We start from the raw sequence: 14,257 nt of genomic DNA, 5'->3' as shown, positions 1-14,257 counted from the left end.
ATTCTAATTTATTTTTTCCCCAAGTACTTGATTGTTTGAGAGATGAGCCATGATATCCATGATCAGAAGTATTCTTCATCTCCTATTAAACGTTTGTATAACAATGTGTTTCTGGGTTTAAACACAGTGCTAGTCCAGAGTCTATTTAAACTTCCTCTTTCATATACGATATTTGCTATTTACTCAGTGTTTTGGCATGTTTTAATTCCTTCAGTTTTAAAAAAGGAAATTATGGATCTTTGTAGATTAATGCTGTTTCTGTTTTGTAAGCAAGACTTTAGTTTTTCTTGTATGAACCTTAAGAATTCTGTACCAGAATATCAAACACATCACACACAGTAAATGGTTTGCTTGCAGAATGATTTATTGAGGAGGATCAGCACAGTGACAACAGACTCATTTGGAAAGTCTTTGTCAGAAAAAAAGATGAAGATATGTGTCCTTGAATTGCTAACCAACAGCCTAAAAGGAGTACAATATTCAACGTTTATGATCTGAAAAAAATTGACAAAAATTCAGGATGTAAATCTTAGCAGAAAGAACATTAAATTAATTCATGTTTATACATTATTTTTCAAATGAACATATATGTAAAACTAACATTTTATTTTAGTCAGCATCAAATATGAGCCAAGAAGCATGTCTGATTTCTTACGTCACACATGGGTATTTAGCAACTACCAGGAAGCTTGAATTCTTACATTAGTGAGGGTTTCATATCTGTACTCTAACAGAAGAGAATCACATGTGTGATATTAAAAAGGAAAATTTTAGAATACGTTTCAGAAAACTTTTTAATGCTTTAGTAATGTTACTTGATTCTCGTTATAGCCTTAATTTCACTAAATTATAATATTTAGAATGAGATGAAATGGCACATATTTAATGTCACAAGAAATGGATTCCTTCAACTCTTGCCCTCTTCCTATCTTTAAAATCTAGTATGGAATATTTCGCTTTAAGGTAAGTTGTTATATACAAGCCATGGTACCCAGGAAAGTACTGAGATTGTTGGTTTTAAAATTGCTCTGAAATATATTCTGCTACATGACCTCTATTCACAGACATATATGTATTTTCTAAGTCTAATACTTGCCTTAAATGCCCACAGTATTTTTCCTTTTTTCTTTTCAAGACTTTTCTTGTTGAGTAACTTCTTAGACATCAAGACTACCTTTTAATTCGTTGTGTACTTCTACATGGCCTCCCTTATGTTGCTGCTTCTACATCATTAGGTCATCGGGATCTTCTTTCAGCAATTTGAAGATAGCAGAGTCAGCTGTAGAAGAGTCCTCCTTGTGTTTAAGGGTATCTACTATAGATGTCACTGAAGGAAACTCCTCTGTGTCCTTAGTTACCGATTCTGTTGTATCATTTTCAGATAGATCTTCTGTTGTGTTAGCGGTTGGTTCCTCCATGATGTTTTTGTTTCCTGAGGCAGGGACAATGAAATCATACCTGGATTCAACAGCAGTAAGCAAAACAGAATGTTTCTCTGCCTCATTCACAGTCTCTTTCTCCATCCAAGCATTAACTCCATCAGTCGATTCCTCATCAGTTAAAGCATCTTCTGGGTTATCTTTGGCTTTTTCAGCAGAGTTAGTGAGTTCAAAAACAGTGATAAATTTTTCTTCATCTGAGTCAGTTAATTTAGTTGCAGCTTTGGGGGTATCCTCTGAAACAATCAGGTCAATTTCAGTTGTGTTCTCTTCTGCAAAGTTGGTTGTGTCTGGAGGGGTGGTGACCTCTTTTTCAGGAGAGGGAGGCATTTCAGCCTCAGGGCTCAAGGAGTCAGTGACCTGGACAGCTCCATCATCAGGAACGTCGGAATTGGTTGAGGAATAACCATCAGCTTCTGTGTTTTCATCTGGAAGTTCAGAGGCGTCTTCCGAATTGTCAGTGCTGTCCTGCAGTGTGCCAGAGAGCTCAGCAGTGGGTAGGATTTCTTTGTCTCCCATGTCAATGGTGGCTAAGATGATGTCTTCTTTTGCCATGTTACTTGAAAAATCTATTAAAGAAACAGTACCGACTGGGGATGAGATGTTTCCCAGTTTCACCGGAATGAAATTTTCAGTAATTGATTCCTTAGTTTTGGAGATTGGAGTTTCAGTCGGAGTAATTTCTTTCTCTGAAAGAGTTGTTGACTTCAGAGTGGCCTCGATATCATCTTCCAGCTTGAGCTTTTCTTTTGTTGGTGTGAGCTTGTTGATTGTAGTGGAAAAATCACCATCTGGTGTGCAGTCGTTTACTGGAGTAATATGGTCTCCTTCAGAGGTAATAGTTGTTTCTGATTTAGGAATGGTGTTGTCAGCCCCAAAGAAGATGGCTGCTTCTGTTGGTGTTTTACTGCTCTCTCTTGGTGGATGAGAATAAATTTTGGGTGATCCATCTTCAGCCATGAGGCACAGGAGCACTGAGCACTTTCACAGGTCTTTCCTCTGGGCTTAGTGGCATTCCTGGGCAAGTGAGTAGTGATCAGTATAGTGACTGAAGCGCTGGTCATCATGGGGATTGTTACATCAACCTCGCAGGTTATGACAAAGGCTCACCTTGGAGGCTGCTTCTTGGCTGTGATTAGATATTTACTAGAATGACTATTAATATTAGAAGAAAATATGATGGAGCTCTGATACAAAATAGAAATCCACACTAAATATTTTATTTTTAGAGAACTTAGGATTTACCATATTTCTGTTTCAGGTATATTTCTTCTGATGTGATGCTGGTGCCCCTTGACACAGACATAGTCATGCTTGCTGGGTACTTTGTGGTTTGGTGTAAATAGTGGAAACTCTGGATGACTATCAGCATCTTTTTGAGATCAACCATTTTACAAGTAAGTGGCAGTGTATTTTGGGAGGCAGAGCCACATTCTTCTCTGAGATTCATGGTGCTTAAATGTCTAAAATTCAAAAGTACTTTTGGTAGTGAATTAAAAATAGAGAATTATGTAGCAAGACTTCAGTCAGTTTTTTTCTTCTGAGAGGGAAATTTCATTTTAAGTAATAATAATAATGATAATAATAATAATAATAATAATAATAATAATAATAATAATAATAATAAAAAAGTTAATAGACTGATAAGGCTTTTCATATTTTCTTCAGTTAACTTGAGAAACAGTGTGCCAAGTGTTGTAGGCTTACTTTTTTATGTATTCCCTCCTCCCCAAGGACTATTTCAACCTCAGAAGACTTTTGTGACAGGAGGTTGGTGTCATGTGTCTAAATTCATAAAACAGCAAGAATCAGAGTTGAAGTAACAGTAGCTGCTCCAGAAGATATCCACTTCAGATGGAATTTTTATAGTGATAATATGACAGGTGGTAGTTGTACAGTTGACTTTAAGGTTTAGCTGATTAGATTAAGGGGAAAGACATTCAGTGTCAATGTTTAAAGCCAGCCTCTTACCCCCTGAATCAGAGGAAATGGAATTTTCAGACTCACACACATCAAATGTGTAAAAAGTTAGGAGCATTAGTTTGATTGGCACAAAATCATTTCTTTGTCAGCTATGGACACAGAGCTCACAGCTTCCTTTTAGTTATGTGAAGGCATAGATCTGATATCAGTCTTTGTAGACATACAAGAATAGATTTTAAGGCACAAATTAAAAAAAAAGTTTCTCCAGAATAGTTTCTCCAGAAATGTTTTTATGCTTCAGGAGGTTGTCACTACTGATTTTTATAGTGGTTCTTTTTTTTTCTTTCTTGTTTTGTTTGTTGATTTTTTGAGACAGAGTCTATCTCCATAGCCTAGGTTGTCCTTGAATTCAGAATTCCCCTGCCTTGGCTTCGTTAATGTGAGGATTGTAGGCTCCCATCATCATACCAGGTCCCAGTGTCTTTGTTAATATAGGGAATGTCATCAGTGTCACAAACAAAGAAGTTGTAAGATAGGGTATAGGTCCAGGTTATTTATTTTTAAACAGAAATATCAATTAATAGAGGAATACACAGAATAAAGTCATTCTCTAAGTTAGCTATCTTATACGATAGGATATTTGTGTGTTGAGCAGAACTGGAACCATGAAGAAAATATTCTTTCATGAGCATGTAATCTCCAGCTAGCTCTGCCAGATGAAGAGATAATTCTATCTTCATTGATGTTGAATTCAAAACAGCATTTAGTTTTCTGCCTTGTTTTGGTGGTCACATCAACCCGTCTATTACCAGTGTTGCTGTGAGAGAGTCACATTGATTATAGCACTCTTATTTCTCTTGAAAGGAAAGTGTTTTATCATTATCCCTACCTTCCAAGCTTTTAATTTTTAAAAGAAATGTTTTATCTTTTATATAATCCATTAAAATTCACAAAGTATGTAGTGTATTTTAAGTCTTGAAGTAGACTGTCTTCTTCAGGGAATACAGTGTGAAGAACTGTATTCCTTTATAGATCATTAGAATCACAGATATAACTTAAGAACAGAATCAGTTATACCATATATAAATTTTATCTCATATGCATGGCAACCTCCTTATGGTTGGAATTCATATCCTACTATTTGGCACACTTCATCTTTTTTTAATCAAGATTTTCAGGTTGCATGGAACTCAAGTCTTATTTTGGAATTGTTAACAAAAGCTTGCTTGGTTCATGTGTATCTTTTACTTGCTTGAATTTTGAGGTATTTGGCCTAGTGATTATTCATTTTTCTAAGAAGTAACTTCTTTGGGTTCACAATAAAAATTCTTATGTGAATGGAACCTGTTAGCAAAAATGGGAATATTCTTAATAAGTTCGCAGGAAGGGACAGTTATGATTTTCTGGGATAACATATTTAGAAACCTTGAAAGGCTGATATCACAATGATGTCCATTGTTGAGACTTCATTTGTGCAGAGAGTATCTTGAGAGCTATCAGGAGATATGGCATGTACAATTTTCAAAGAACCAACTAGTCAAAAAGCAGTATCTCGACTAGATACCAGAATTCATGCTTAGAAAGAGTTTATATATCTTCACTTTTTTTTTAGTAAGCAAAGAAAAAAAATGAGTTGTTATTTTTTCTCAAGACAGGCTCTCACTATGTAGTCATGGCTGTTCTGAAATTATGTAGACCAGACTAGTATTAAACTCACAGAAATCTACCTGCCTCTGCCTCCCAAGTGATGGGATTAAAGTCATGCAGCACTCCACCCACCTTAATTTCTTATTTTAACTGAATCGATTATCATTCATATAAAGTCATCAGAGGAGTTACGTGTTCAATATCTTCTTCACTCAGAAAACAGTTCCCATCTTCGGAGACACTAGGTGAGCCATCCCAGTTGGGGAATTGTCGACTAACATCTAAGTTTTGTCATCTTTCCCTTCAGTGGTTGGAATGTTGGGCACGTGTCTTAGGATGTGCTGTTCTCAGGAATCACTGTTTCATTGTCCACAAGAAAAATGGCATTTGCAGCACTGTAGACATTTGTAGTAATTGTCTTTATGTGTAACTGATGAATATAATCTTAATATGTGTCTGCCTCTACACTGTAGTCAATAGATTTTCTTTCTCAGCAAAGAGTTTGTGAATGATATTCTTATTCCTTGACACTTGAAATTCAGTATTTTCTTTTTCAAGATGGGCTATACTAAATTCCTTCTGAAAAATCTTCTATTATCTCTTGGATAAGATGAAGGTTCTTTAGTAGGAGGTGTGAATTTTCTCATGGAGCTGGTTTCATGAGGAACAGATCTAGTTCGGAGGGATCCTTGAGAATGTGCAAGTTTTAATAGCAGTTTTAGAGGCATGGATAGGATCTTTACTGACTAACTTATCATCAGTAATAATATTTTTATTCTCAAGATATGGGCTGAAGCTGACATTTTTATAGAGGTTTTGTCTCCATTTAGATTACTGTATCATTTTTATTACATTTGCATCTATAAAGTGACGTACTCCACATTCAGTAGTTGTGTGTTCCACTGTAGAAGCTTTAGTCATGTCTTATGTTATACTGGAACTTTTTGTCCATTATGTTCATTAGGTTAAAAATAATAGAAAACTTGATGAAGTTTTCTTTGGCTTCGACTTAAGATTGCTAGAAGATCAGCACCAAGCATGCTGCCTCTGATGTCAGCAGGGGGAAGATGTATTAAGGTGATACCAGCAGCATTGTTGGAAGAGCCAGTGGCATAAGCTTGGGAAACAGTGCACACCAAACAAAAGGCATGTAAGATTATTTGATGTATATTATTTTTTTCCTTGTTGAGACATTTCCACCAATTAAATAAATTTGATCTGAAAATAGGCTCTGATGCTGCTTGTTTTAACATTGTTGAGTGGTATAGGTTTGTAACTTTTAGAATATTAAGAGTATGTCTTCTTCAGTGGTACATTAGCAATTAGAATGGAAGTTTCAAGCAATCAATCACACACACACACACACACACACATACACATATATAATTTTTAGAGAGATGACACTTTCTGATTGTAGAAGACAGACTGGTCAATATTACCATTGTCTTAACTGAGAGAGTAGACATTTTGGCTTAATGGAAGTTAACTTTCAGAAAAAAGGAATTAATATCTGTTTATTAAAAACTCTGCATTTTCATAGAAATCAGTGAAAATCAGAACTAAAAGAGAACCACTAAGCCTTGAATCAGATACCATAATAAATCTGCTCCATTTTCAGTAAAAGCAGATATATTGGAAGTGGTAGTATTTGCTTCCATGGGCATAAAAACCTTGTAAACAATAGGAACTTTGTATTTCCTAAGAAAGCCATGACTATATATATATTTTTTTTTTTTGGTTTTTCGAGTCAGGGTTTCTCTGTGTAGCTTTGCGCCTTTCCTGGATCTTGCTCTGTAGACCAGGCTGGCCTCGAACTCACAGAGATCCGCCTGGCTCTGCCTCCCGAGTACTGGGATTAAAGGCGTGCACCACCACCGCCCGGCAATGACTATTTTTTGATAGCATGATTAGAAGTATCCATTGTGATTCTCTGTCTGAAAAGAAAATGAGTGGTGGTTATTTCCACAGTCAGCGTTTCCATAGAGAATTGCATTGTCACCATTATCATTAGTTGCATTTTCTCCAAAATATGTATTGTTAGGAAAAATAGAAGAAAAATTCTGACATACATCAGTTAGGAAATGAGCTATGGATCTATGAGCCTTGGTACTCTCTCAGTCTTCTGCATCTTGGAAGACAATGGCAACAGGATCAAAGTTCTTGTTCTCCTCTCTAGAAGTTACAGCTTACCAATTTCATTTGTTTGAATCTCTGAAGGTGTTGCTTTAGATCATATAAAGCATCAACTGTTGTGTGTTATACATGATATGCACTTGTCTTTCGGAATATCTGAGTATATTCATTTTAATAAAGGTCTTTTTTTGCTTTACTTATTAATTCAAAGACGCAATTATATGAAACATGTTCACAATCACTATCCTCAGTTATAATATCCATGCAGTACAATATAATCAGCAGAGTTTTTCCCAAGAAGAAATGTCATCTACGTTTTTGGACATTTATGCAGAAATGAAAGGGAAGATAAATTTTATCTAAAGAGTGGGATTTGAGGTTATTTTCATTCTCAAGGGAAGCATAATCATTAAATGAATTAGTGTAATCAGTCATTGTTTCCAACATACCTGACCATGCAGCTGCAGTATTAGTCAAAAAGTCATTTGTTAGTGGGCCAGAGGTTTCAAGATATTCAGTGGAGGCATCAGGAATGTCTCCATGCTTTGCAGAATTTTGTAGAGCCAGAGATTCTTTGAACCTATTATTATCTTCACCAGACTCCACAGACTCTCCTTCATAACTGTTGTCAGTATCAAGAATGATGGCATCTTCTATACTTTGCATTGCATTCATTGGTGATAAAAGGAGTGAAGCCATGTTGCTTAAATCTTCAGAATCATCAGTGAAGGAAAATTCATCACTAGAGATGACACCAAACTCAGCCAAAGGAATATCATTATTTATAGATTTTCTGAGAATATTTGCTGAAGTTTTATGAGGAAACATTGAATTTAAGGTGAGGGGATACACAAGCTTGTTTGAGGTCTGATGACTTGGCTTCCTTGATTATCAGTTTCATCAATGAGATCAATGTATTCATTGATATCTGTTGGTATGAGAATTCATCCAAGGGTATGTCTCTATTGAGTGCAGAATCCATGGTTAATTTTTCAGGTAGATATTCATGCTTTCAGTTGTTGGTAGAAGTGGGGATTCTCCAGATCTAACACTTCCATCAGGTGGCATAGCACCACCCCAATCACTGTTCTTCTCAGATGAAAGACTAGTTATAGCAGTTGAAGTAAAGTCATATCATTATTTTCTATAGAAGCTACATGTTTCCTTCCATCTAAGATGTTACTTAGGTCTTCTGTAAAGGCTGCATCATCAGGTGCAAGGACCTCATTGTCTGATAGAGCAAGTATATCATCAGGTATAAAGGAGTCATCAGTCATTTTTGTAGTTGTCTCTCCTATAATGAGTGCTGGGTCAAGTTTAGAATTGCTGTTTTTAATAAAGCCATTAGGAGAAAAGGCCATTTTCTTGGGTAAGTGATAGAACTTAGTGTAAGAATTTGTGCTCGGCCAATCCAAGTTACCAAAAGGAAGTGGATCTCTAGCCTGAACATGTGTCAGCTTGGTTGTGCTCACCGTGGATCCAGGATAAAATGTTTCTCTTGAATTTTCCAGTTATTTCTGTTGAGTAGAAGCAACTACAGGTTTAGAAAGAAGTGGAGTAGCTTGCATTTTAGTTGAAGTTTTCTCCAGTCCTACCCTGTCTCATGGACCCTGTAGCCACTCAGAAGCTTATATTAATTAAAACTGCTCAGCCTTTAGCTCAGGTCTACCACTGACTAGCTCTTACACTTAAACTCAGCCCATTTCTGTTAATCTATATATTGCCACGTGTTCTGTGGCTTTACCTGTGTGCTTGTTACATAGTTCTCTGTGCATGGCTGGCTGGTGTCTGCTGACTCAGTCTTCCACTTCCCAGAATTCTCCTTGTCTGTCTATCCCACCTATACTTCCTGCCTTGCTACTGGCCAATCAGTGTTTTATTTATCAACCAATCAGAGCAACACATTCACAGCATACAGAACTTCCCACTGCACCTCCCCTTTTCTGTCTAATCAAAAAGGAAGGGTTTAACTTTAACATAGTAAAATTACATATGACAAATAGTTATCAAGCAAGAATTAGTTACAATATTTAGTCTATTTGTATTTTATAAAATTAAAGAAAATATTTTATCATCTATTCTATATTTGTGAGTCTAAAGTTTTATATCTAATTTATCTTTTATCGTAACCAAGGAAAATTATAATTATAACTATCTAGCCTTCAACTACATCAAAGACCTCAGAAAGATACAATATTATCTAAGTAAACAGGAAATGCAGTGAAAACAACTTCCAAAAATCTACAATGACAGAGACAGCTGTCTGCCTGGACAGTCATCCAAAGTTCCTCTGCAATGTTGGGGCATCCATTTTCAGCCCACAGACCTAGAGTTTCTCAGTCACTTCTCACTGTGTCCTGTAGAATATTTGTCAGTTTCTTCTGTGAAGCAGGAACCTGAAGGACCATTTTGCCTTGCAAAGTTCATTGGCCACCTTCCTATGGGTCCTGCATGTCCACTTCATACAACATTTTGTCAAGTAGTCCAGGCAAGAACAGTTTATTGCCCAAATGGCTATTTTTGCCAAGAAGAAGATAAATTCCATATGGAGTGTCTTCGACGCCCATCTTCCTCGTTGAAGTAAATCAGTGCTGCCAGGAGCAGACATATCTCACTGCCCAGAAAGTCTAAGTTTTTAAAACATTTTAAATGCCATATTCTGTAGGTCTTTGAAGTGTTTGAAGATTACCTACCTAATTGAATTATATCTATGTATACCTAGAAAACTTACATGACTATAAGTTTGACTATCATAGAAGACTAATTATTAATCTGTATTTCTTAATTATCCTTTACAATTTAAGTGAGTTACGTAAATACCTTAAACAAGAATAGAAATATATTTTATAACAAAATCAACTCTAAATTTGTGTCAATAAAATAAAATCCATACCAATAAAAAGCATTTTTAAACAAGTTGTTGCTCTTTAAAAGTAGGTTCATTAATCTACCCTTTCATCCTGTCATATCTATATCCTATATTTCTTTATCATTGCATTGTATTTAACTCTTCTAAATTTACTGAAATATTATATCCAGAAATGTAGAATTTCTCTTCCACAACAGTCTTGTCATTAGCCTCATTTCCTGAGGCAGCTCTTTCCTCTGCAGCTGGACTGACAGCTGTTTGTTGGACATGCTGACTTATAAACTCAGTGTCTTCATTTATTCCTGTTGTTTTGTGGGTTGCTGTTTGGGGGGCTGTATTAGGTGAGAGAGCCATGTTGTCAGTGTGATCGCTGATGTCTCCATTTTCAGTGGTGTGTATGTTAGCTATGTTTATGATTTTCTCTGGAAAAGACATAGGATCCTCTAGAGGAACAGGGGAGACCTTGGAGAAGGGCTCGCCAGCACTTGCCTCATCAATGACTTCCCAGTTCTGGTCAATGGAAGTCAAGTGTTCTTCTGTTGGTTCTGATACCTCTGGCACCACTGCTGTATTAGATAGTATGTCACTGCCACCAAGAGGAACTTCAGTTCTAGGAATTTTCTGTTTGAGGATTAACAGGGACTTTAGTTCTATGGGCCGGATATCTCCTACAGCAGGAACAGTGGTTCCACTGTTTGTATTGCCATCCTTAGATTCCAAGGCAGAGGTGTGAGGAGAAAGGGTGGTGGCATTTTGTGGCATTTTGGTGACATTAACCAGATCAAAAGAGGCTATTAAGTCTGTTTTGCTTATACCTTGCATAGTTTTACCAGAGTTTACATTGCCTTTCATTGGAATACTGGAATCTTTTCTTATAAATTTAGGCACTGCTTCTTAGGTAAAGGTATAAATGCTTGGAACATTTTCCTGTATCATTCTGTAAGTAGTATCACTGAAGAATCTATCATGGTTAGAATCACTATTACTGTTTGCTGCAGTCATTTTTCTTTGAAGTTCAGGGTTCAGTCTTGCAAACAGAGGTTTTGAAACCATATTTTCAGGATTTTCAGATTCAGGTTGCCCAGCTCTGGGTTTAATAGTCCTTCTGAATGTCATATCAGGGTTAGTTGAATAAGCTGTAGTGGACAGCTTCTTCTTTAAGAATATAATCATCTTCCATTGGTTCAACATGAATGTAATCTTTGATGCTTTCTTCTTCAGGTGTGTTTTTCTCTTCTGATTTAATGCTTTCCTCGTTTTGGAAACTGGCTTCATAGTTCAGTGTTGTATCTTCTTCAAAAGATGTTTCTGATTCATATCTTTGTATAGAAAGTGTGTTTTCAGCATCATGAGAGGCTGCAGTTATGTCTACATTTGATGATCTTATGGTAGACTTGTTAGGAGTTTAAGTTTTGTGTGCCATAATTGGTGTCCAGGAGAGTTTCTTCACAGTTTGTTGTTTGAGGACGATTGAAAGGAAGATTGGAATTAGCAATTACTACAGTCTCCTCATCATTAATGAAGTTAATGTAATCAGTCATTGTTTCAAACATACCTGATCATGCAGCTGAAATATTAGTCAAAAAAATCACTTGTTAGTGAGTCAGAGGTTTCAAGATATTCAGTGGAGGCATCAGGAATCTCTCCATGCTTTGTAGAGCTTTGTGGAGCTAGAGATCCTTTGAATCTATTATTATCATCTCCAGGAACCCCAGACTCTCCTTCATAACTGTTGTCAGTATCAAGAATGATGGCATCTTCTATACTTTGCATTGCATTCATTGGTGATAAAGGGAGTGAAGCCATGTTGCTTATATCTTCAGAATCATCAGTGAAGGAAAATTCATCACTAGAGATGACACCAAACTCAGCCAAAGGAATATGGCTGTCCTGTGAATGTGGCATCTCTGCCATAATATTTTCTCTCTCCATAGCAGATGATGAATGTGCATTATTATTTATAGATATTCTGATAGCATTTGCTGAAGTTTTATGAGGAAAATTTGAGTTCAAAGTGAGGGGATACAAGCCTGTTTGAAGTCCGATGACTTGGCTTCCTTGATTATCAGTTTCATCAATGAGATCAAGGTATTCATTGATATCTGTTGGCACAAGTTTTAACTTTGAGAATTCATCCAAGGGTCCATTATTCATGAGGGGAGAATCCATAGTTAATTTTTCAGGATAGATATTCATGCTTTCAGTTGTTGGTAGAAGTGGGGATTCTCCAGATCTAGCATTTCCATCAGGTGGCATAGCACCACTCCAATCATTGTTCTTCTCAGATGAAAGACTAGTTATAGCAGTTCCAGTATTTGTTTTCTTTACTTGTGAGGAAGAGGATGACTCTTTAAGGATTTTTGTCTCAGAATAGCCATAATCAAAAGGAAATCCACTATCTGGGTTGATGCTGAGTGGAAATGAAGGAACAGTGGTGTCTTCTGAATTGTAAAAAGTCTCTGTTGTTGAAGCTTTGTTTTTATTATCCTCTGACTCTGGTGACATTGTGGCTTTGGCTTCCCAAAGGACATTGAAAGCTGTGGATGAGAGCCCTTTCCTAGGGAGCTGTTTTCTGCCTGTGACTGTAGTTGACTCTATGGTAGGACCAGTGCTTTCTCTTGGGAATCCCCTTCTTTCTCCTGTAGTTGTCCTTGGTTCTGAGTGAGATGTGTGGATGTTCTCAGTGTCCCCTCCTTCACTTCTACTTATGCTGCCCCCTTTTAGAGTGAAACCTTCTGAGAAGTTGGGAGAAAATTTGCCATTCTTGTTAGTTAGAAAATGGGTAGCCATGAATTTTGGTGGCTTATTATAGAACGGGACAGGTAAATCTTGGACAAAAGCACCATTATTGTCAGGATCAGAATTTCTTCCTTGTAAGAGCCACACTTTGTACTTTTGTTCATACTTGGGCTCAACAGGATTTTCTTCTGGTGGATTCTCAGTGACATATGTTGAGGAAAAGGAAACAGGAGATCCAATTTCTCTGTAGAGAAGTCCTTGAATAATGGTAGGCTTTCTTATTGTAGGGCTCTTTTCTTCTTCAGCATAGAATGTATTTTCATTTGATAGATATTCAAGGATACTCTCATCAGGGTCAGTGGTGGTGAGGTCCATATTATCTGCTTTATTTCCCTCCACCTGGAACTCCACCTGTGACTCTGCTGAAGAGTCCTTCATGAAAGAAATGACTCCGTCTAAAGTCATATCTTTATTTTCTATAGAAGCTACATATTTCCCTCCATCTAAGATGTTACTTAGGTCTTCTGTAAAGGCTGCATCATCAGGTGCAAGAACCTCATTGTCTGATAGAGCAAGTATATCATCAGGTATAAAGGAGTCATCAGTCATTTTTGTAGTTGTCTCTCCTATAATGAGTGCTGGGTCAAGTTTAGAATTGCTGTTTTTAATAAAGCCATTAGGAGAAAAGGCCATTTTCTTGGGTAAGTGATAGAATTTAGTGTAAGAGTTTGTGCTTAGGTGATCCAAGTTATCAAGAGGAAGTGGATCTCTAGCCTGAACCTGTGTCAGCTTGGTTGTGCTCACTGTGGAAACAGGGTAAATTGTTTCTCTTGAATTTTCCAGTCCTTTCTGTTGAACAGAAGCTACTACAGGTTTAGAAAGGAGTGGAGTAGCTTGCATTGTATTTAAGTCTTCTAAATTTACTGGAATATTATCTCTAGAAATGTAGAATTTCTCTTCCACAACAGTCTTGTCATTACTGAAAAAGGTATTAGCCTCATTTCCTGAGGCAGCTCTTTCCTCTGCAGCTGGGCTGACAGCTGTTTGTTGGACATGCTGACTTATAAACTCAGTGTCTTCATTTATTCCTGTTGTTTTGTGGGTTGCTATTTGGAGGGCTGTATTAGGTGAGAGAGCCATGTTGTCAGTGTGATCGCTGATGTCTCCATTTTCAGTGGTGTGTATGTCAGCTATGTTTATGATTTTCTCTGGAAAAGACATAGGATCCTCTAGAGGAACAGGGGAGACCTTGGAGAAGGGCTCACCAGCACTTGCCTCATCAATGACTTCCCAGTTCTGGTCAATGGAAGTCAAGTGTTCTTCTGTTGGTTCTGATACCTCTGGCACCACTGCTGTATCAGATAGTATGTCACTGCCACCAAGAGGAACTTCAGTTCTAGGAATTTTCTGTTTGAGGATTAACAGGGACTTTAGCCCTATGGGCCAGGTATCTACTACAGCAGGAATAGTGCTTCCACTGTTTGTATTGCCTTCCTTAGATTCCAAG

At 37.0% G+C, this 14,257-nt stretch overlaps 1 protein-coding gene across 1 annotated transcript; it reads right to left on the bottom strand.

Moving 5' to 3' along the window:
* Positions 1–1,101: 1,101 nt before the first annotated feature.
* On the bottom strand, positions 1,102–2,477 carry Cabs1 (calcium binding protein, spermatid associated 1). Its single transcript, XM_059274625.1, has one exon. It carries the CDS (start codon positions 2,397–2,399, stop codon positions 1,224–1,226), a length of 1,176 nt encoding a protein of 391 aa, XP_059130608.1. The 5' UTR covers positions 2,400–2,477; the 3' UTR covers positions 1,102–1,223.
* Positions 2,478–14,257: the final 11,780 nt, after the last annotated feature.

The sequence above is a fragment of the Peromyscus eremicus genome, chromosome 10 (assembly GCF_949786415.1).
Source record: "Peromyscus eremicus chromosome 10, PerEre_H2_v1, whole genome shotgun sequence".
Classification (NCBI taxonomy): domain Eukaryota; kingdom Metazoa; phylum Chordata; class Mammalia; order Rodentia; family Cricetidae; genus Peromyscus; species Peromyscus eremicus.
Note: the sequence above shows the minus strand (reverse complement) of the source record. Positions and strands in the feature narration are given on the sequence as shown.